The sequence below is a fragment of the Phocoena phocoena genome, chromosome 20, assembly GCF_963924675.1.
Source record: "Phocoena phocoena chromosome 20, mPhoPho1.1, whole genome shotgun sequence".
Taxonomy (NCBI): domain Eukaryota; kingdom Metazoa; phylum Chordata; class Mammalia; order Artiodactyla; family Phocoenidae; genus Phocoena; species Phocoena phocoena.
The window spans coordinates 5,056,551-5,081,167 of NC_089238.1; the positions used below are offsets into that span (position 1 = coordinate 5,056,551).

Sequence of the window (24,617 nt, forward strand, 5' to 3'; positions counted from 1 at the left end):
AAATGAATAGCCGGCAGGGTTTCTCAGACTTGTTTATTTGGAAAGATTGCAGTCCTCATAAGATCGCAGCCCTCCTTATAGGGAGGATCCCCTACACCCGAAGCCCATTTGGAAGCACCCACAGCTGAACCGAATTGGGACCCCAGTCAGGGAAGAAGGCCCTTATTAGAGCATCACTCATTAGTGCACCTTGGCAGGGCCTTGAAAAGGGAAACCAAAGCAAAAGAGTTTGAGCAACGTTCAGCAAAACAAATGAAGACCTCTCTGAAAGTTTGGAAAGGATTTATCAGGCCTACAGACGTCATACTAATGCAGATCCTGAGGCCCCTGAAAATATTAGAATAGTACATTTGACCTTTTGGGGCAAAGTGCCTCCGATGTCAGGAGAAAGTTGGAAAAAGTAGATGGTACATTTGGAGTGAACCCTCCTCAATTGGTAGATGTTGCTTTTAAAGTGTTCAACAGGGAACAACAGAAAAATGAAGATGCAAAACGACGCGCCACTCTTTTGACAGTGGCAGTGGATTCCCGGAAAGCGAGTAACCTGAAGAGAGGTGAGCGCCCACTGGGGAAGGAACAATGTGCTTACTGGAAGGAGGGGGAACGTTGGAGAAGATTGCCCTCGGCTAAAACAGAAGAAGAACAATAAAAGACAAGAACCTCTCATGGTAGAAAGAGAGGAACACTGAATGAAGAGGCCCAGGGGCTCCTTGGACTTGAGGCACCAAATTCCCCACAGAAGTTGGGGGTGAAATTGACAGTGGGGAATGAGCTGATTAACTTTCTTTTTTTTTTTTAAAATAAAATAAAATATTTATTTATTTATGGCTGTGTTGGGTCTTCGTTTCTTTCTGTGCGAGGGCTTTCTCTAGTTGCGGCAAGTGGGGGCCAGTCTTCATCGCGGTGTGAGGGCCTCTCACTATCGCGGCCTCTCTTGTTGCGGAGCACACGTTCCAGAGGCACAGGCTCAGTAGCTGTGGCTCACGGGCCTAGTTGCTCTGCGGCATGTGGGATTTTCCCAGACCAGGGCTCGAACCCGTGTCCCCTAGCATTGGCAGGCAGATTCTCAACCACTGTGCCACCAGGGGAGCCCTGATTAACTTTCTGATAGACCTCACCCTGAAGTTTTTCCACCAGAATAGCTTGACATCGGAGTCCCACCAGAACATGCTTTAATTTAAGCCTACAGATGGGGCTCATGAAAATCCCTGGAAAGGAGACAAAGCTCTTTCCCGCAAGGTCTTAAAAATAACCCAAAGACTGCTGTCAGACCTCCACAGATGGGGACTCAACACAGAGGAAACTGCCCAACCCAGGACTGAAAAACAGGCTGTCCTCAAATGCCTTGAACTGCAAGAAGTTTCAGATAACCTGCTAGTGTTTGTGTGGACACTTTTTCAGGATGGGTGGAAGCATATCTCACGGACAGAAAATCTCTGAAGTGGTTAAAGCCCTTCTAAGGGATATTATCCCCGGATTTGGAAGAAGGCATTAAAACTGCATTCATCCTGGAGACCATAATCAACAGGAAAAACCAAGAAAATGAATCATACATTAAAAAGGAACATCGCTAAAACATGTCAAGAGACACTGAATTTGGGATGAGGCCTTGCCAGTTGCTCTGCTATGGATCAGTGGCTCCCAGAAACAGGCTTAAATTAAGCCGCTTTAGAATACTGTATGGCAGGCCATTGCAGGTGTGTGCCCAGGCAGGAGAATCTATAAATGCTAAAGACCTAGCGGTGGCCAATCACATTAAAATGTTGGGCTCTATTTATTCATGAGTTTACCTCCAACAGGTCTGCCCATCCAACCGAAGTAGATGGGAATTCCATCTCCATTGCCCATTGGAGAAGGGGCAACCGATTTGTTTAATTGTGTCCAAAGAAATAGCACCGGAATTTAGTATATGTATTGAACTGGAACCAAAACCCCAAGTTCAGTTACGAATTAGACAAGAAACTGCTAAGAGGTTTCATCAGGTTTAAATAGTTGTAGATAAAAAGGACTAACTAAAGATTCTAAGGAATATTCCTCACCTCTGTTCAGCAGAAGGGTCTTCATTCCTTTTCCCACAAGATTGTGGGATGGAAATTGACAATGGGGAATTGTAATAGGGAAGAACACTTTGTGTTCTATTACAAGTTCATCACTGAAGGGGTGTTGCCTAGAAGCTTAAATTATACATAATGGCCCATCTCTGGGAACCCTGCCTCCCAGGTCATGAGCCTTAAGCTAAAATACCTTTGTTTAGCTCAAAGGAAACCTCCTGACCAGGCCCACCTGTGAATGACTGCAGGGAGGAAGAAATTGACACAACCCCTTCTGGAGGCGGATGGGAACCAGGAAGTGTTTGACTTTACTGCCTCCCCTTTTAGTATAAAAGGAGCCTGAATTGTAACTCAGGCAAGATGGGTCTTTGGGGGCATGAGCCCACCATCTTCTCGGTTTGCTGGCTTTCTGAATAAAGTCGTTACTCCTTGTCCCAATGACTCGTCTTTTGATCATTGGCCTGTCATGTGGCGAGCAGTAGGGGCTTAGACTCAGTAACAAAAGAACAGTGTAATTTATATCAGTTTTTAAAAATGTATTGCTCTTTTTAAAGCAATGGTTAGTAAAAATGATTTTAATTTAAAAATTAAAAAAAAAATTTTTTTAAAAAAGAGTAATCATTACTGACAGAAGTTATCACATACCTTAGTCCTCCAGTCTCAGACCCTTTTTTTTTTTCTTTTTTTTTTTTTTGGTACGCGGGCCTCTCACCCCTGCGGCCTCTCCTGTTGCAGACCACAGGCTCAGCGGCCATGGCTCACGGGTCCAGCTGCTCCGCGGCATGTGGGATCTTACCAGACCGGGGCACGAACCCGTATCCCCTGCATTGGCAGGTGGACTCTCAACCACTGCGCCACCAGGGAAATCCAGACCCTGGGTTTTGTCCCTGAGTCTCTGGAACTGAGCAGTGTTGAGTTGGCCTCCTGGCTGAATAAGAAACAGAAGGGACAAGTTGTTCTGCAGGGTGTCAGTATGAAATGGCCCATTCTTCCCAGGGAGAGTTTTGCATTTATTTATTATTTATTTATTTATTAATTTTTGGCTGCGTTGGGTCTTCCTTGCTGCGCGCAGGCTTCCTCTAGTTGCGGTGAGTTATTGTGGTGTGTGGGCTTCTCATTGTGGTTGGCTTCTCTTGCTGCAGAGCACAGGCTGTAGAAGCGCGGGCTTCAGTAGTTGTGGCATGTGGGGTTCAGTAGTTGCAGCATGTAGGCTCTAGGAGCGTGGGCTTCAGTAGTTGTGGCATGTGGGCTTCAGTAGTTGCAGCCTGTGGGCTCTAGAGCGCAGGCTCAGTAGTTGTGGTGCATGGGCTTAGTTGCTCTGTGGCATGTGGGATCTTCCTGGACCAGGGCTTGAACCCGTGTCCCCTGCATTGGCAGGCGAATTCTTAACCACTGCGCCAGCAGGGAAGTCCCAGAGTTTTGTATTTTTTATTCTAGCTTGTAATACAGAGACAAGTCAAGCTCTTGTTTTCTTAAACTGCTTAAATTAGTACTAATTGCAGGAAATGTTCCACATCCAATGACTGCCCCACAGCTACCACTTGGAGACCCAAGTTACCAACTACTGAATTGCTTGAGTCTCAGAAGCAGGACTTGTGAGCAACATGCTAGCAAAAACAATTTTTTATTAAAATCATTTTCTACTTGTTAGGAGGAAACATCCTAGTTTCCAACATAACTGGTCCCCAAAGCTGTAAGCTTTTACCTGAAAACTGTAACAGCCAGTAACTTAAGGGTTTCAAAGTACTGGGAAGCACCATTCCCTGACTGCCCCCCCCACCCCCTGTCCCGCCTTTCGGGCTCTCGGGCTCAGACCTGGACTCTCCTCGCCCCGCCTCTCACCTTCAGCGCTCCGCCCAAGTCCCGCCTAGAAGCCTCGCCTCTGAAGTACGCGCTGCGTGCGCAGTTTCTTACGGAAGCGGAAGCGGAGACCTGAGAGTGAAGGTCGCATAGCGGAGCTTAAGCTTTAACCTCTAGTGTTAAGTCTGTGCTGCGCGGTCCCCCTTACTCCATCTTTAGGGTCTCCGAGGTTCTGCGGGCGTAATAGCCCAGCGCCCGCCGTCCGCCCCAAGTAAATCCAGAAGTCGCCGTTACAGGTCGAGTATTAATTTCCTTTGGGTTTGAAATCGCTGTGAGGGTCCTTGCCCTTTGCTTTTCGGCCTTCGGTCCACTGAGACACCGCCTTTCGCGACATTTTCCTGCTTACAATCCTTTATTACTTCCGCCTGCCCCTTGTAAAGTCCCCTTCTGCGAGGTGGATTCGCGCTCCCGCAGCTTCGCTCTCTCCCCCGCCCCAGAGGGCAGCGCCGGCCGCCGCGCTCCCGGACAGGCCGCGTCCTCTCCCGGGTCCCGGGATTCTGGAGACCCCGCCCCCCTCCGGAGACCCTCTCCCTCCCTCCCAGCGCTTCTGTCCTCGCGTCTCCTCAGGCCGGTCCTTGTGCTCCGCAAGCCTCCTCTTCTAGTCAGCTCTTCCGCTCACCCTGTGTAGGGGGAGGTGACCAGGGCCAACCGTGTGACACCCAGTATTCTTCCGTCACAAGTCCATCTCGCTGGAAATTGTTCTCAAAGGGATAGTAAAATGAAACAGATTTAGCTCTTAAAGTAGCGGGTGGATAAAATAGAGAAGTGAGTAAAGGAGTGTGATCTCCTGGGTTTGGAGAGCAACATGGGGACAGGGGCCCTGCGTCAGCTGTAGCAGGAGGGACAGCAGTGGTGAGAGCACTTCACAGAGAGTGGGGGGAGAGGATAAAAGAGTTAGAAGTAAGACCTTCGGAGCATCGTGGTCGTGGGAGAGACACAGAGGACAGGTGTTGACTAGAAGAGCAGAGGAAGACAGAGCAGGAAGGAAGCATAGCCGTCTGGGGTGCCATAGAGTGGGAGTGTAACTGGAATAGAAGGAATGTAATCTGGAGGGCAGAGAGGGAGCGGAGATGGAGGAAGAAAGAGGCAGAAATATATGGATATTTAGGACAATCAGAAAAGTTGGGCGTAAAGAGCAACAAGAGGGGGAACGAGTTGCAGAGTAGTGGGGCAGGACAGGTGTGATAAAATAAATAGGAGGGCAGACAGCAGGAGAGTAGAGGGGAACAAAGAAATAGGGAGACAGATAAAGAATGAAATAGAAACACATAGTAGTCAGGTAGAGGGGGAAACTGGATACAGATGGGGGGTGAGTTCTTTGGATATGGGTGATTAAGTTGTGATATTTTAATTTGTTGCTTTAGAATGTAAAACATTTAAAGTTTATCTGCTTATGTTATCCACCTCTGGCTAGATATCCAAGGGAAATGAAATCATTATAGCGAGGGAAATATTTGCACTGCAATGAACATTACTGTATTATTCACAACAGCCAAGATGTAGAAAGAACTAAAATGTCTGACAAATGAATGGATATAGAAAATTTATTTCAGCCGTAAATTATGACATTATTATGACAGAAAAAGACATATTATAGGTGGAAAGTAGAAATGTCTTACTCATAGGGTCATAGAGTATAAAGGGTATTAGGAGGGGTTGGATGGTGGGGTAAATGGGGAGATGTTGGTCAGAGGTTACAAACGTTCAGTTGTAAGATGAAAAAGTACCACATGTATATCTAATGTACAGCATGCAGACTATAGTTAATCACACTGTGTTTCTGTATACTTGGAGTTTGCTCTGAGCGTAACACTCAAGTGTTCTCACTACACAGAAATAAAAGGGTAATTGTAAGTTGATGGAAGTGTAAACTACTTTATTGTGATAATTATTACACAGTGAATATACATCTATCAAATAATCACATTATATGCCTCACATGTACACGATTGTTACTCATCAATCCTACCTCAGTTAAGCTGGGAAAGAAAAAGAAAGTGAGGGCTGTGCTGGCCTTGCCACTGCTGAGTGGTGCTCAACCCAGGCTTCATATTAGATCGATGAGGCATTTTGCATATACATGTTTTGTACTCTCTAATGAGGGATTCTTCTTCAGATCGTCGGTGTGAGGCCAAAGCTCAATAATATTGAAAGTGCCCCCAATTAATTCTAATTTGGATCCAGCATTGAGCATCATGGCTCCAGGTCCCCCCGTTCCTGAGGGCTGAGATCTGGGCTGAGGGTGAGGGCTCTGCTCTGTGTGGGGATGGATCAGGGCTGCTCGGTGACCTGAAGGGGATCTTCGGGTCCAGCTGAGGTGCCCGCTGCTGCTGGGTACGTGAGGGCCTCACCAGGAGGGGAGCCTGAACTGAAGGAAAGAGTGGGAAAACGCACCTGTTGGTCTCTGTGTGGGAGTTATTGTCCTGAGTCTCTCCTGGGACAGTGGGCAACAGAGGACCGTCTGTTCCACATGCTGAGGGCTTCCCTGTGTGTGTGGTGGTGAGTCAGGAAGGGGTTGTGTCGATTCCAAGCATTAAACAGCCTGTTTTCAACTTTCAAGGTCAACCTCTAAAGACTCAATGTTGTCTGAGGAAGAAGCCCTGAAGAGGAGGGAGAGGAAAGAAAAGGAGTCAGAAATGGCTCTTTCTCAGGTAAAGTCATATTCTCAGTTGTTTCTTCTGTCTGTCCTTCCTGAAATGCCTTTCTTTGGACTCGCTAATCTCTGAAGTATCCTGCCTGACACCTGTACATTCACACTCACCCGAGTCCTTCCCTCAGGGCCTGTCATCTCCACTTAGATCCCATCTCCCCATGACCCAGTGACCTGGAACTTGAGAAAAGCCTCCACTAGGTGCAGTGCTGGGCAGGGCTTCACACCCACAGATTCAGGCAGAGCGTCAGTGCTCTTGGGTGGGAAGGATTGTTTAGGGCCCCATCTGGATGGACTGTCTGCTCTCTGTAAACCAGGATAAAGAAACTGCACATGAAAGTCAGTTATTAGGTGCACAATACCTGGTAAAATCTGGGAGTAGACCAACAAGGGGAAATTTGTTCTGACTTTTTCTAAGGCAATTAAGCTAAATGAGTGAGTCACTGACTTCAGAATCTTAATGATTGGGAACAGAATGAAAAATTCAGAACCAGACATCAGTGATAGAGGGTGTTTTATTCCATCATCTATTTCAAACTATGAAATCAGTCTAAATGTCTGAGAGGTGGAAATTCCTTAAATCACTTTCATCACATTCATTCTTCAGATTTTGTATTTTCACTGTGCTGGTTTTGTTCTTTGGCAAAGAGAAATTTTTACGTTTGATGAAGGTAAGGTTTCCTCTTCATTGTTTATCACATCCAGGTATCCAGTTTCCCAGCACCATTTGTTTTGTTTTGCTATAAATTTATTTTATTTATTTATTTATTTTTGGTTGCATTGGGTCTTCTTGCTGCACGCAGGCTTCTCCCTAGTTGTGGCAAGTGGGGGCTACTCTTTGTTGCGGTGCGTGGGCTTCTGTTGTTGTGGAGCATGGGCTCTAGGCATGTGGCACGCCAGCTCAGTAGTTGTGGCTCGTGGGCTCTAGTTGCTCTGCAGCATGTGGGATCTTCCTGGACCAGGGCTCAAACCCATGTCCCCTGCATTGGCAGGCAGGTTCTTAACCACTGTGCCACCAGGGAAGCCCTCCCAGCACCATTTGTTAATGGTAGCTGTCTTTTTTCCACTGTGTAGTCTTAGTATCAGTAGATTTTAAATATATACAAAGGATCATTTCTGAACGTTCTCTTCTATTCCATTGGTTTATATATCTGTGTTTATGCCAGTATCACACCATCTTGATTACTTTATAATATGTTTTGAAAATTAAAGGGTGGCCTCCATCTTTCTTCTTATTCAAGAGTGTTTTGGCAATTTGCGATCCCTTGAGTTTCTGTGATGTCTGGCCTGTGTTTTTTCTATTTCTGCAAAAATTGCCATTGTAATTTTGAGAATGGTTGCATTGAATATGTAGAACAGTTTGGGTAGTTTGGACATTTCAAGAGTTTTGAGACTTCCAGTCCATGAGTATAGATTTATTTGTATCTTTGGATTTCTTTTTTTTTTTTTAGTCTGAGGCAACTATTTTCTCATTTATTCTGTAACAGACATGTTCAACATTATGGGCAACATTCTTAAAACCTTAAGCTTCACAGACTTTCAGACATTTACATACTATGCTCTCCTTTTCTTTGATGTGAAGGATTATTCAGCTAGAAAAATAAAGCATGGTAGACAATACATTTTCACCAAATTCGAAGTAGTACAAAAATTAAGACTACAGAACTACACATTGTACCTAATGTGTCATTAAAAATAGAAGACAGTATTTTCTTCAGCAAATAAAACAGCATATTGGTATGCTGTTAATGCATAAACCTTTTAATGTATACTGTCATTCACAAGTTATTTACAACTTCCACTGTGTGAAGAGAACTAGAATGTAGATTTTCTGCAAAACTGGAAAAAAGCAATACAACATTTGTGAAAGCCTGTGTTTCATATTATACAAAAGTAAGCAAGTTTTTCTCTTCAAATACCAGATATTGTACGCAGTGATATTTTGGACGTATTATAGTAATTCTTGAGGATGTTTTAATGCTGGAGGTAAGTTTACAGGCCTTGACTCTTCATCGAGGAGTACTAAGTCTTCTGTTTCACTGCTTCTGTATTTCCTTTTACATATTTTTACCACCATCTTTTTCTTGAGAAATAACTTCCAGGCTTCTCTTGATGCAACTGCTTTTGCGTTTTCTTTGCTTTTTCCACAGCCAGTGCCCAAATACACAGGCTTACATCTCAATTCACAAACAATACTTTCTTGAGAGCTCTTATTTTGAGGCAGATCTGCAAGTTCTATTAGTGGGACAAGAGACACATCCAGTGTTGCTTTCAGAGCCTTGATAGCTGCGTTTAGGAGCTCTCCATGATTTATGCTGGGACTGAAGTCACCAACAGCCACCAACTTCCATGCCACCATTTTGTACAGTCTGTTGACAGAAGGCTGCTTCGGTTTCACATCTTCATTGGTTAACGTGCAACAAGAGAATCTGACAGAACTCTCGCTTGCCTGCACAGTACTTTGAGAAGGCAGCTGTGACGTGCTGCTCTGAGAGCTACTCTTAGAAGCCAGCTGGGACACACTTGCTATGGAAGTGCTTTTGGAAACCAGAGCGCCGCTGGTCCGGGAGCTGCTCTTGGGAGCTAACAGTGATGCAGCTACCTGCGAAGTGCTTTTGGAAGTCGTCATCGTGTTTGCTGAGGTGGTGCTCTTGGGGGTTAGTAAAGATGTGCCTGATGAGGAACTGTTTTTAGAAACGGATGACAAAACACTTGCCTCTGAACTAGTTCTGGAAGTTAACCTCTTGAAGCTGTCTCTGAACTAGGTTTAGAAGACAACAGTGGCAACTCTACGTCTGAGCTTCCTGAGGAGCCCAACAAGGACACCTCAATCTCTGAGATGCTTTGAGAGGCTGAGACTGAAGAGCCTTCCAAAGCACTCTTTTTCGGGGATCCACTTTGTTCTCTGGAATCAGTAGATTGGGTCACATGACTATTCACACTGGATTTCAGCAACGAAGAAACAAAGGACGCTGAATCATGTTTATCTGGAGCTTCTGGTTCAGAAATTTTGCCAGACCCTACCGTTGTTACCTGAGAGGGAATACTGCTGCTGCTTTGGCTGGAAACAGATTGCTCTCCATCACTTGTGGAGCTGTTCTGACTCAGGGTACCAGAGCTCCGTATCATTTCTTTTTAGGTTCCGCATATAAGTGATATCATACGATATTTCTTTCTGTGTCTGACTTACTTCAGTATGACAATCTCTCGGTCTATCCATGTTGCTGCAAATGGCATTAATTCATTCTTTTTAATGGCTGAGTAATATTCCATTGTATATATGTACCACATCTTCTTTAATTTAATTTTATTATTTATTTTTGGCCACCTTGGGTCTTTGTTGCTGCACGCGGGCTTTCTCTAGTTGGCGGTGAGTGGGGACTACTCTTCATTGCAGTGCGTGGGCTTCTCATTGCGGTGCCTTCTCTTGTTGCGGAGCATGGGCTCTAGGTGCATGGGCTTCAGTAGTTGTGGCATGTGTGCTCAGTAGTTGTGGCTCACGGACTCTAGAGCGCAGCCTCAGTAGTTGTGGCGCATGGGCTTAGTTGCCCCGTGGCATGTGGGATCTTCCCGGACCAGGGCTCGAAACTGTGTCCCCTGCATTGGCAGGTGGATTCTTAACCATTGCACCACCAGGGAAGCCCCGTACCACATCTTCTTTATCCATTATTCTGTTGATATTTAGGTTGCTTCCATGCCTTGGCTCTTGTAAACAGCTTCAGTGAACACTGGGGTGCATGTATCCTTTCGGACCATGTATTTCTCTGGATATATACCCAGGAGTGGGATTGCAGTGTCATATGATAGCTCTATTTTTGTTTTTTTTTAAGGGACCTCCATAAGGGACCTCCATAGTCTTCTCCATAGTGGCTCTACCAATTTACATTCCCACCAGCAGTTCAGGAATGTCCCCTTCTCTCCACACCCTCTCCAGCATTTATTGTTTGTGGGTTTTTTTTTGTTTTTTCTTTTGTGGTACGCGGGCCTCTCACTGTTGTGGCCTCTCCTGTTGCGGAGCACAGGCTCTGGACGCGCAGGCTCAGCGGCCATGGCTCACGGGCCCAGCCGCTCCGTGGCATGTGGGATCTTCCCGGACCGGGGCACGAACCCGTGTCCCCTGCATCAGCAGGCGGACTCTCAACCACTGTGCCACCAGGGAAGCCCTGTTTGTGGACTTTTTGATGGTAGCCATTCTGACTGGTGTGAGGTGATAGCTCATTGTCGTTTTGATTTGCATTTCTTTAATAATTAGTGATGTCGAACTACTTAGCAATTTTTTACTGAAGTATTTTTTTTAACATCTTTATTGGAGTATAATTGCTTTACAATGGTGTGTTAGTTTCTGCCTTATAACAAAGTGAATCAGCTATACATACACATATATCCCTATATGAAGTATTGTTGGTTTACAGTGTTTGGTTAGTTTTGGGTGTACAACAAAATGACTCAATTTTATATCTATTCTTTTTCAGATCCTTTCCCCTTATAGGTTATTACAAAATACTGAGTATGGTTCCCTGTGCTATATAGTAGGTCCTTGTTGGTTATCTATTTTATACAAAATAGTGTGTATATATTAATACCAAATCCTAATTTATACCCCTCCCTTCTGCTTTGGTCACCCCTAACTTTCTTTACTATGTCTGTGGGTCTATTTCTGTTTCATATGTAAGTTCAATTGTATCTTCTTTCCTTCAGTTTCACATATAAGTGATATATTTGTCTTTCTCTGTCTGGCTTACTTCACTTAGTATGATAATTTCTAGTTCCATCCATTTTGCTGCAAATGGCATTATTTCATTTGTTTTTATGGCTGAGTAATATTGCATTGTGTATGTGTATCTATATGTGTGTGTGTGTATATATATACACACATACATACACCACATCTTCTTTATCCATTCATCTGTTAGTGGACATTTAGGTTGCTTACATGTCTTGGGTATTGTAAATAGTGCTGCAGTGAACATTGGAGTGCATGTATCTTTTCGAATTATGGTTTTCTCCAGATATATGCCTAGGAGTGGGTTTTCAGGATCTGAATCTGTCTTTTTTTTTTTTTTTTGCGGTACACAGGCCTCTCACCATTGTGGCCTCTCCCGTTGCGGAGCACAGGCTCTGGACGCGCAGGCTTAGCGGCCATGGCCCATGGGCCCAGCCACTCCGTGGCATGTGGGATCCTCCCAGATGGGGGCACGAACCCGTGTCCCCTGCATCAGCAGGCGGACTCTCAACCACTGCGCCACCAGGGAAGCCCTGAATCTTTCTTATTTAACTCTTTTGTTCTCCCAAAGTTGGATTCAGTTTGTTCTCTTTCTGTTGTAACCATTTAGCCGTGTATATTTCTCTTTTATTATAGCCTTCAAGTAAAATGGGGGTATTGAAGCGTCATATTGTTAACTGTGCTGCTGTTCCCCCTTTTTTTTAAAATTAATTAATTAATTTTTGGCTGCGTTGGGTCTTCGTTGCTGCATGTGGGATTTCTCTAGTTGCGTCAAGCAGGGGCTACTCTTCGTTGCGGTGCGTGGGCTTCTCACTGCGGTGGCTTCTCTTGTTGCGGAGCATGGGCTCTAGGCGTGCGGGCTTCAGTTGTGGCACACGGGCTCAGTAGTTGTGGCTTGCAGGCTCTAGAGCACAGGCTCAGTAGTTGTGGCACACGGGCTTAGTTGCTCTGCGGCATGTGGGATCTTCCCGGACCAGGGCTCAAACCCGTGTCCCCTGCATTGGCAGGCGGATTCTTAACCACTGCACCATCAGGGAAGTCCCTGTTTTCCTCTTGATTTCTGTTAACGTTTTCTTCATTTGGGGGGAAGCTCTAATTATATATTTATAACTGTTATATCTTCTTAGTGAATTGGCTCATTTAAGATTGTATAATATCCTTTGTGCCTTCTGTCAGTTTTTGCCTTTGTTTTGTGTGATATAATATACTCAGCCCTGCTCTCTTTAGCATGGAATATCTTTTTCCTTTCTTTCACCTTTAGCTTTTCCGTCTCATTTGATGTGTGAACGTTCACATTTCCAACTGTCTGACACACTCTCTCTGTGTCTCTTACACTTGGTCTTCCTTTTTTCCTCCTGTTACTTCCTCTAGTGGTCCCTGCTCAGGCACACTGAGCAGTGGTGAAAGGTTGGTGCCCTGGCCAGCCCCCTTCATTTCGCTGTAATTACAGAGGATACGTATCAGGTGTTTACTTTTCATGACGTTCGGTGAAATGTTCTTGCTTAATAACAATATATTTTTTCCATACGCTTTTTTGGTCATGATTTTTAATTCTCCAAGAAGTTTTTAACTTTACCACTGTGATAATTTTCTTAATCTGTGAAAATAGTGTATAACACTAAACTTCTCTAATTTTGTGTCAATGTTTTATTAGTGGAAAACAAAAAAACCGATGATAAAAAAAATTGTCCTGAAATATGTAAAGAGATAAGTCTTCTCGTTCCAGTTGATTTTGTGTTGACGTGTGTGATGGGTGCCATGGATGTGCAAGCCATTCATTTAGATAAAAGACATGATTTCAAAAGTATATATCTTTTTGCAGTTGAAATTATATCTTCAATATATTCCGTGGCCTTGGTGGTGGGATGAATTGGGTGATTGGGATTGATATATATACACTAATATGTATAAAATGGATAACTAATAAAAAAAAGACATATTTAAGTAATAGAAGACATGAAGAGATGAAACAAATTTGAATCCTTGTTTTAATGATTTAAGGTACATATACATAAGCAAGTGTCTGCAATCCAAAGTAAAAGTAATAAATGCCCTAACCAAGGTATAAAATATATATATTCCGTGGCCTTGAATTTTTTCTATACCATCATGTTAATGGTTTAAATAGTTGTAAGATTACTAACATTGTATGTGCATGTGCTTGTGTGCCCACATCTATAATGACCTTTCATGCTATTCCATGTCATTCACCTTGAATGTCTTTCAAGCTTTTCTCAGGGATCCCTCTGTCAATGTACTCTTTTTTTTTAAACATCTTTATTGGAGTATAATTGCTTTACAGTGGTGTGTTAGTTTCTGCTGTATAACAAAGTGTCAGTGAACTTTTAATGCTCTCCTTTACTTAACTGATTTTTAAGCTTCAATTCCAGGTGAGTTCAGGTGCTTGCTGTGTCATTGCTTAGCTTCTTGGCTTGGTTTGAGTTTCTCTTTGTCTCTGACACAGTGTTCTGCTCTGTAAGATGGGAACATATCTTTCTCGAATGAGCTGTTATATTGATAAGAAGTTCATGCTTGTAAAGTACTTATTTTGAGTAATGTTTTGTCTATAGGAAGTATTCAAACACTTTTAGTCATTGCTGTTTCTATCATTATCATAATTGAAGATTTTGAGTTTTCTTTAAAGCCATTGTGGACTTTGTCATCTCTGAAGCTGCCACTCATAGTGTAACTTATTTAAATATTGAATATCACTCAGTGTTTAGAACATAGATCTGACACTTCTGCATAGACAACCCGTTGTTTAGTATTATTTATATATGTTTTATGGATTCTCCACAAAGATGACAAATCCTTATTTATTGGATGATATGATAATCTCTTATGAAAAAGCATAAGAATTTAAAATAAGGGACACAGTATTTGCTCCAAATACCTTAACACGGATCTTCCAGAACATATACTTGAACCAAATCGATCCTTACCCCTCTCTCATCTTTCCATTTTGTATGAAGATAACTCTTCTCATGACCTGTTGTTGAAATGTGTTTTCATTTCAGGAATGGTTGACCTTCAAGGATGTGGTCATTGAATTCTCTCAGGAGGAGTGGGAATGCCTGGACCCTGCTCAGAGGGCCTTGTACAGGGACGTGATGTTGGAGACCTACAGGAACCTGATCTCTGTGGGTGAGGATAACTTCCCTCTAGAAGTTGGAATCTCCCCGTGGGTGTTTTGCATTTTTCCCTGTGTGCTTCTTGGGAGGCCCTGTTTTCTTCATGTGATCTGAAAGCCCTGTTGACACAGACATGATGTGGCATCACGGGTTTAAACTGACCCTTTCTTCAGATGATCTGCCCATTTCATGTTACTACATTAGGGGTTGTTCAAGAGCGTAATTATGTATAAAGCTCAATGGCAGACTTTTAAAAGATATCCAATTTCTTGTCTTCTGCCCTGTGGCTTTGACTGACTATTTCTTGGAAGAGTGTTAGATATATGTGTTACACTGTTCCCAATGCATTTAGAAGGAGGAGGTGGATGAATTTGTGAAATATTTTTCCTGACCCACCTGTAATGTCCTCATTCCTCAGCTGAACAAAGAGTTGTGGTTTTGGAAAAACCACACCAATTTACATTTCTTTGTTCTGATAAGCAGAAATTTCTTTTTCTGATCTGAACATTATCTCCGTTTTTGGAGCAAGAGGAAGAGCCCAGGACTCTGGTGAGTGGTGTGAAAATAGCAAAAAAACCAAATGGGTAGGAATGTATCAAAAGTGTGAACACAGGTGGGATCTCAGGGCAGAGAGGAAGCCACAACATTAATAGTGTTTGGGAAATGCTTCTCATGGTGGAGCGTTCTTTGGGAAAACCAGAGTTTCTTTATTAAACTCTCAGAGGAGACTTTCCTTCTGCTCGAGTTACCACTCTATCCTTCCAAATGTAAAATGTATTCTTTCACCCTCCAGTGGTGCTGCAGCTCCTATAGAGGCAAAGGCAAGGTCTTTATCATGATCCACAACACTCATCGTCTGGCTGCTGGGAACTGGTTGTTGCTTGACTTTGAGGAGCATGAGGCGGGCTGTGTTATTGGCTTGTCTAGCCCCCTCTTCTCTCCTTATGGACTTGATTCTATTGGATGCTCAGTTTTTAGTCCATATAGATCAAAGCTGATGCCTCTAGTGTCTAACCCCTGACCCTGTCCTGGTTTCATGTCTGTTGTATTTGGAAGATATAATCAGAAGATGGAAAATACCGGCTGCTATTTAATTTTTATTAATTAAAAAAATTTTAATTATTTTTATTATTTAATTTTTGGCTGCGTGTTGGGTCTTTGTCGCTGTGCGTGGGCTTTCTCTAGTTGTGGCAAGCGGGGGCTACTCCGTTGTGGTGCGTGGGCTTCTCACTGCGGTGGCTTCTCTTGTTAGGGAGCACGGGCTCTAGGCGCATGGGCTTCAGTAGCTGTGGCACGTGGGCTCAGTAGTTGTGGCGCACGGGCTTAGTTGCTCCGTGGCATGTGGGATCTTCCTGGCCCAGGGCTCGAACATGTGTCCCCTGCATTGGCAGGCGGATTCTTAACCACCGTGCCACCAGGGAAGTCCCTGCTATTTGATTTTATCTGGCACCTCAGAACGTGTATGGAGCTGTCTCAGTCCCTGTCTTCCTGTTTAGATCTGTCAGCCATTTCTTCTGTTCTGCTTTTGCCACACATTTCAGGGGCGTGTGGAATAGCCAGGTGCATTTGATCTTCTGTGATTGTTACTTAGGAAAACTGTAAGGACAGTGGACAGAGAGATCCTCTTTTTGATCCTAAATCCAGCAAGGGGAACATAGATGAATCTTTCAGGCTCTTAGCTTGGCATCCCTGGGTCGAGCAAATGGTCCCATCTCAAGATCTTATAATATCCAACTCCCATATCTTGTCTCTTTTTGCTCCTGTACTGCCCTATCAAGTCTGGGAATGTAGACTCTTCCTGACTTTACTTTCTCCTTAGTTTGTATAAGTTTTCCTCTTAAACTTGATTTTGAAGTATGTAGTCCTAGAGTCTGAAATTGTATCCAGTTTCTTTGCTGTGGTGATCCACCTATGTTTAATGGGCAGCTTCTGGTGGACTCTATGTAGAGTGGGTTTACTGGGTAACAGAAAATTTTTGAAGGAGAATACTTGCCCTCATATGCTGTAATATTTTCCTGTTACATACAAAACCACCGCTTGAAGCTACTTAGTAGAGTGGTCAGCATGTTCTGAGATACAAGACAGAAAGTGTCTGAAGACCTTGACCTATAAGTCTTTCCAGTTTCTTTTTCTGGCTTTGACCAATGTCACGAAAGGCTGTGTGAAGGGCACTGTGACAATGTTGTTCACATGTACTAATGTCCATCCCCTTTGAGCCTCAGTAAGTGGTGTAGCGGTTTCTCCGAACAACAGTATTGTCCAAGTTCACATACTCATATTTGTGAGGCTGTTGACTAAACTGTTGTCTGTGCCATGCCACATGTTCCATCACCTGTGTGCCGTTGTTCTTTCTGCCTTCACACATAATTTTGAAGCAACTTAATGAGAGACCTTATGAAGTAGAGTGATACCTTCAGTGATAAACCATCATTTGTTTTGTTCAAGGCACTGCAACTTTCATTTTGTATATTTTTATGCATTATAAATGACTGTCTTTTATTTTTATCATTAGGTTTTTGTTTTTTGTTTCTCTTCGTTTTTGTTTTTTATTTGCAATATGTGGGATGGTTGGTTTAGAAAGCCCCCCACCCCATGGTGGAATAGGTGATCAGTTCCTTTCAGAGTTCTTTATGTAGTCTTGTTTTTTTTAAATTCATTTATTTTTGGCTGTGTTGGGTCTTTGTTGCTGTGCACGGGCTTTTTCTAGTTGTGGTGAGAGGGGGCTACTCTTCATTGCGGTGTGCAGGCTTTGCGCAGGCTTCGCGCAGGCTTCTCATTGCAGTGGCTTCTCTTGTTGCAGAGCACGGGCTCTAGGCATGCGGGCTTCAGTAGTTGTGGCGCATGGGCTTAGTTGCTCCGCGGTACGTGGGATCTTAGTTCCCGGACCAGGGCTCGAACTGGTGTCCCCTACATTGGCAGGTGGATTCTTAACCACTGTGCCACAAGCGAAGTCCCAAGATCACTTATCAAAGAAAAATATATTATTTTTGGTTGAGAACAGATTCTAACTGGAGAATATAGGGTGTCAGTTGTCAAGTCGGAAGTAGCACAAATCTTATTTTCTCTGCAACATACTTTGGCTCTGAATGTCACTACATCACTGGAAAATGGCAGGATAGCTTCCAGCTATTTGGCAATGGAGCGTCTCTCCTTGTCACAAACTATAGTTGGAATTTTGGGGTCTTTCTTTTTAAAAAAAAAAAAACAACAAAATTATTTATTAAATAAATATTCTTGATGTTACGCTATTATTGAATATATGATTTACAAATATTTTGTATTATACCATACATTGTTTTTTCACTCTGCTGAGTATGGTTTAGTGCACAATAGTTGATAGTTATGATGTAGTCCAATTTATCTGTTTTTAGTTTGTTGGCCTGAGCTTTTGCTGTTATATCTGATAAATCATTGGTGAATCCAATGTTAAGAATCTTTTTGTAAATTTGCTTATAGGAGTTTTATTCACTAGGGACTTAGGTTTAGATCTTTGAAGCATTTTGAGTTAATACAATAATGGTCCAACTAAATTCTTCTGCATGTGGATATCCAGTTTTCTCAACACCTTTTCCATAGACTGCCCTTTCCCCATTATGTGGTCTTGACAACCTTGTGGAACATCATTTGACCGTATACACGAAAGTATTTTTCTCAATCTCTTGTGTTCCACAGGTCTCTCTGTCTTTATGCCAGTACCATACTGCTTTGATTAGTGTAGCTTTGGAAAAATTTTGAAATAAAGAAATGTGAATTGTCTGACTTTGTTTTCAAGCTTCTTTTTGCTATTCATTGTGTCCTGAAATTCCACGGGAATTGTAGTATTGATTCATCTGTTTCTTCAGCAGACCGGTATTGGGATTTGGGATTACACTAGGGATTATTTTGAATATCCTGATAACTTTGGCTAGTGTTGACATCTTGACAATATCAACTTCAAATCCATGAACTTGGGGTATCTTTGCATTTATTTGTGTCTTCTCTAATATGTTTCAGAAGTCTTTATTTTGCAGTAGTTACAGATCCTTCCCTTCTTCTATAATGTTTAAGTACTCTTCTTTTTTGATTCTATTGTAAATTGAATTGCTTTGATTGTTCTTTTTTTTTTTTTTCCCCGGTATGCGGGTCTCTCACTGCTGTGGCCTCTCCCTTTGCGGAGCACAGGCTCCGGACGCGCAGGCTCAGCGGCCATGGCTCACGGGCCCAGCCGCTCCGCGGCATGTGGGATCTTCCCGGACCAGGGCACGAACCCGTGTCCCCTGCATCGGCAGGTGGACTCTCAACCACTGCACCACCAGGGAAGCCCTGCCCTGTTCATTTTTAATGTTTAGAAACCCAGTTGGTTTTTGCATGTTGATGTTGTATCTAGTAATTTTTTTTGAAGTCTTTCATTATTTCTATAAGTTTTTTTTTTACTTATTAATTGCAGAATGCCTGTTATGGGTATGTCATTTTGTAGAAGATATTTAGAAAAATGTTTTGTTTTCATAAAAACTGTCCTATTGAATTCTTTTTCTCTATGGTATATATGTTTTATAATTCTAAACAGCGACATATTATTAGATAAGCTTGTTTTGGATTTTTTAGCATTACAATATATTGTGTGTTCATTAACATTTATTTATGTACACCAGGTATGCAGAATATTTCTGTAGTATAATGTATTTTTCTCAGAGACAGCAGTATGTTTACTGTTAATTGGTACATGCTTTGGAGTCATGGTGGAAAAATTGCGTTCTTTTGAGAGCTGACGTCCGTTTTTCCTGTATGAGTGTTTTTGTCATAGCGGGTTTGCAAGTAGTCTCCTAAAATCAATTTGAATTATATTTTATAACTTTTTTTAGTAAACAATTCTATTGCTTTAGTGTTTCTAATAATTTTAAGATCATAGTTGGGCAATTTCAAAATTTTAAAAAATTTACAAAAATACATAGTTGGGAAGTTTTACAACTGTGTTTGGTATAAGTATTACCTTTGGTGTAATATCATATATTCAACATGAAACAGTTAATTTTGAATTTATCCCTATGGCTCTTTATGTCTTGTAGATATCTGTCCAATACATGTGGTCAAGCAATTACAACCCAAAGGGAACAGTGATCCAGGAGAAGTATTTCAAAGAGTGATCTTGGGAAGATCTAAAAGTCGTGAAATCAAACATTTTTACCTCACGGAAATCCAGAAAAATATGTATGACTTTGAGTGTCATTGGAGAGATGATGAAAGAAATTACAAAGGAATACCTATAACCCATAATGGAAATCTCACTGATAGAAGAGATACACATGGTAGAAGGGATGCAGGAATCAAGCCCATTGGAAATAGGCTTGGATTAAACTTTCAGGGTAAACTGCAGGTATTTCAAACTGACAGGTTAATTTCTGAATGTAATGAAGTTGAGAGGTCCATCAACAATAGTTTCTCATTTTCACCACTTCAAAGAATTCCTCCTCGTGTCCAAACTAATGTTTCTAATGTATATGGGAATGACGTTATGCATCCTTTAGTACTGACACAAGATCAGAAAACACACAGGGAAAGAGATTTTAAATGTACTGAGTGTGGGAAAACCTTTAGTCATGGCTCAATTGTCAGGAATAATCAGCTAATCTATTCAGAAGAGATATTACATAAATGTGATGTATGTGTCAAGGGCTTTAGTACAAAGTCACACCTTGCAGTTCATGAGAGCATTCATACGGGAAAGAAACCTTACAAGTGTAGTGAGTGCGGCAAGGTATTCAGTCAAAAAACAGCCCTTGCAAATCATCAGAGAATTCATACTGGGGAGAAACCTTTCAAATGTAACGAGTGTGACAAAACCTTTAATCGCTACTCAAACCTCAGTAGACATAAGATAATTCATACAGGAAAGAAATTATATAAATGTGAAGTATGTGGCAGGGTCTTTAGTCGAAAATCAAACCTTGCAGATCATCGGAGAGTTCATACTGGAGAGAAACCTTATAAATGTAATGAGTGTGGCAAGCTGTTCAGTTACAGTTCACACCTGTCAACTCATCAGAGAATTCATACCGGAGAGAAACCTTACAAATGTAATGAGTGCAGCAAGGTCTTCAGTGAAAAGGCAACTCTTGCAAAACATCAGAGGATTCATACTGGAGAGAAACCTTACACATGTAACCAGTGTAGAAAGGCCTTTAGTCAAAAAGCACATCTTCAGCTTCATTGGAGAGTTCATACCGGAGAGAAGCCTTTCAGATGTGATGAGTGTGGCAAGGTCTTCAGTCGAAATTCACACCTTACAAGTCATCAGAGAGTACATATGGTAGAGAGACCTTTCAAATGTTTTGAGTGTGGAAGAGCGTTCACTGAGGTCTCAACCCTCACTAAACATCAGAAAATCCATACCTGAGAGAAATTGTGTAAGTGTATTATATGTGGGAAGGTCTTTAAATCTCAAAGTAGAAAGGAAACTATACAAATATCATGAGTGTGGCAAAGCTTTTATGTGTGTAAGCCTCACTTATGATCAGATAATTCATACTGGAGTGTTACATTACAAATGCAATGAGTGTCTCAAAGTGTTTAGTCAAAGTGCTTACCTTATGATCCATGACAGAATTCGTATTGGAAGGAACTGTGAGAAATGCAATGAGTGTGGTAAGTTCTTAAGTGTGCTTTCAGGCCTAACTTGCCATCAGCTGATGTATACAGGTGAGAGCCCTTAAAAATATAATGAATCTTCACATCTTAGGCTTCCTGAGAATATTCATACTGAATAGAGCCCCGATACATGTATTTAATGTGGTCAGGCCCTTGATAATGCATTCTGGAAAGAATCCTCACCAGTGCCATGAATGTGAGAAATCTGTTCTCATGGCTCACATCCCACCAATAATCAGGTAGTCTGCACTGGACAGCATGTTACAAATGTACTGAATTTTGCAAAGCTTTTAGGTTGTGCTGTAAACTCAGGGGTCATCAAATACTTCATTCTTTAAAATGCAATGAATATGTCAAAATTTAATATATTGCCTACTCGTACTTAAATACCAGAATATTTATCGTGGAGAGAAACCGCACAAATGTAATGTGTGTGGCAAGGCTTTTACCCAAACATCACAGTATGTTTTACCCAGCATACTGGAGCGATAACTCCCAAATGCAATGAGTGTGGCAAAACCTTTACGTTGAGTTCACGTATTAGGGAGCAGCAGAGAGTCCATGTTGAAGAGAAGCCGTGGAAATGTGAATCGAGGCTTTATCCAGGCCTCCCCATGCACTGGACTTCAGAATACACATCTTTAAGAGAAGCCACACAAAGCAATATGCGTGCTAAGGCTTGTAACTGAAGAACAAAACTGGAACACAGGATTTATGTTGGAGAACAAGATTTCAGATGTTATGAATGTTGTAAATATGGATACATCCAGTAAGTTTGGTGTCATGAGAGAATTCATACAGGTTATAAAGTGTATACGTGGAAACTCTTCATGAATCAGTGCATTCTCAGCATTTAACAAAAAAACTCATGTTTGGGGGAATTCTTAGAAATGTAATGAATTTGTTGAGTTTTCTCAGCACTCTTTTCAACAGACCACACATCAGAGAATGCATACTCAGAATAAACAAGTCTTTAGTTCTCTAAGGTTAACCTGAGATATATACTACAGAATCATTTCAAGTCACAATGTGTTAAAATATGGTGTGTGGGCTTCCCTGGTGGTGCAGTGGTTGAGAGTCCGCCTGCCGATGCAGGGGCCACGGGTTCGTGCCCCGATCCGGGAAGATCCCACATGCCGCGGAGCGGCTGGGCCCGTGAGCCATGGCCACTGAGCCTGCGCGTCCGGAGCCTGTGCTCCGCAACGGAAGAGGCCACAACGGTGAGAGGCCCGCGTACAGCAAAAAAAAAAAAAAAAAAAAAAGAAATCAAGGCCCAGTTATATAAGTTTTGTAAGACAGAGAGTGGTACAACACATGACATATTATTGACAGTTTACATAATCCAGATCTAAGCATCATTGCAGTGGGTCATGTGACCCTTACAAGATCAAGAAGGAATGCTGTCTTTTAAGGAGTTTTCCTGTTGATGCTAGGAGAATGTTGCTCTTTATGGTTGAGTATGTATTCTGCTGATGGGGGAGATTTGCTTTGATGCATAATGCAAATACACAGTTCACAGTGGGAGGAGAGAGGAGGCCAAAGGGCCGAGAGGAATTAATGTTTAAATATTCCTGTCTTGTCATAATAGTTGAATTTTATTTCACAGGAGTCTGACCTGAACCAGGACTTTACTCTCTCACCTTTTACTATAAAGAACCTGATTTCTAACTCAGGACATGTGATTCTTTGCATTGCTAGTCCCCCGTTTTCTCGGTCTGCTGGCTTTCAGAATAACATCACTATTCCTTGCCCACAAAAGTAGTCTCTCTATTTTTTCGCCTGTTGTGTAGCGAGCCGTAAGAGCTTGGCCTTGTTGAGAAGATAATTTTATCTCTTCATTACAGGCCTTTGTTGATGGTCTCTGGGAAGAATCAATAACATGAGGGGGCCAACTTCATTAGGCGTGGTTCATGCACATCCATGTTCCCTGGAAAAACAAGGACCCTGAATTATCAAATTGAATACCATGTGGATTAGCAACAGGGCGGGGGAGAGAATAGTGTAAAACTGACGACTCATCATGGTTATGTTCAGGGTGCCCTTCCATAGATAAGCCAGTGTGGGTATAGTGCAGAATGCTCTACCAGCTGACCATGAACAAAGCAGGAAGGACGTGCAGGGACTGGGCTTTTTGTGGGAGGATAGTGACAGGTTATTAGGGACTGATTATGTGGTAGGAACAATGCACAGGAAAACTTAATCACTTTATCCATTGCATGAGCGTATGTGTTGTCTACATTTCTGACCAAGAAAGAAATTGTCTTAATTTTTGGATATTGAAGAGAGCAATTATCTTCAGAGTAAAATTTAATCAGAAGCACCAGGAGTATGTGTGTGTTTATGATTCACATTTTAATTGCTGCCATTACATTTTGCTACTGTTTTATTGAGAAGGTACCATAGGTCTCCTGTTTTAAGTAATAAAATTTAATCTTTTAAATCCTGGATGCATTATGTTCCTTTTACCAATACAGTTTTATCCTGCCTCAGTACCTTATAACAAGCTAGGAGTGCACCATTAGGTTCTCAGTGTTGACGATTTCTTCCCAATATGGGATCAAATAACATACAAGTTGGAGGTTATAAACTTATAAATTGTACTTGAGTTATTCTCTCCACTCTGTTGCAGGATATTCAGATGGCTGTAGTGCAAATAGCATAGCAGTGAATTTCATACTCTGACTTCCATTGATGTGCAAAAATTGAATCAAACTTAAAGATCTAATTGGCTTTATTGAATGATTCATGCATTGGGCAGCATCCCACCTAGTAAATAGGTGCTCCAAGGAGCTGTACAAAGTGGAAGAACCCATGATGTTGAGCATCTTTTCATGTGCTTTTTGAATGTAGTTTTTATGTGGATATGGGACTCTTTGCACTTCCTGGACTTGTGTGATTTCCACGCTCTGTCTTCCAGCTCACTGATCCATTCTTCTGCCTCATTTAGCCTATTATTGACTTCCTCTATTGTATTTTTTTTATTTCAGTATTTCTTCAATTCTGTTTTGGGGTTACTTATGTTTTCCACATCTTTGTTAAAAAACCTCATTTCGGGCTTCCCTGGTGGCCCAGTGGTTGAGAGTCCGCCTGCCGATGTAGGGTACACGGGTTTGTGCCCCGGTCCGGGAGGATCCCACATGCCACGGAGCCTGCACGTCCGGAGCCTGTACTCCGCAACGGGAGAGGCCACAACAGTGAGAGGCCTGCGTACCGCAAAAAACCCAAAAAACAACCCCCCCCCCAAAAAAAAACCAAAAGCCTCATTTTTCATTCTGTGCATCCATTCTCCTGAATTGTTTGATCGTTTTTCCGATCATTACTCTGAGCTCTTCCTCGGGTAGATTGCGTATCTCCACGTCAGTTCTTCTTCTGGGTTTTTGTCTTCTTAATTCGTCAGAAACATTCCTCTGTTGCCTCATTTTGCCTAATTTGCTATTTGTATTTTTATGTATGTGGTAGGTTTGTTACCTTTCTTGACCTTGGAGAAGTGGTCTTGGTAGAAGATGTCCTGTGCATCTCAGCAGTGTACTCCCCCTCATGTCACCCAAGGGCCAGAAGCCAGGTGGTTTCAGGGTAGT

The 24,617-nt window shown here is 42.3% G+C and overlaps 2 protein-coding genes and 1 pseudogene across 2 annotated transcripts; 2 read left to right on the plus strand and 1 right to left on the minus strand.

Annotated features, from left to right (window-relative positions):
• The first annotated feature begins 6,481 nt into the window (after positions 1 to 6,481).
• On the plus strand, positions 6,482 to 15,663 carry LOC136140753 (zinc finger protein 480-like; annotated as a pseudogene).
• LOC136140802 (CDKN2A-interacting protein-like) lies at positions 8,513 to 9,690 on the minus strand. The gene is given in 2 exon segments (XM_065898969.1): positions 8,513 to 9,300; positions 9,303 to 9,690. Coding segments are annotated over 2 exon segments (1,176 nt in total).
• Positions 15,664 to 18,842: 3,179 nt separating the features above from the next.
• Positions 18,843 to 20,788, plus strand: LOC136140959 (zinc finger protein 415-like). The gene is made up of 2 exons (XM_065899090.1): positions 18,843 to 18,855; positions 19,461 to 20,788. The coding sequence occupies exons 1-2, from the start codon at positions 18,843 to 18,845 to the stop codon at positions 20,786 to 20,788; spliced, it is 1,341 nt and encodes a 446-aa protein (XP_065755162.1).
• Positions 20,789 to 24,617: the final 3,829 nt, after the last annotated feature.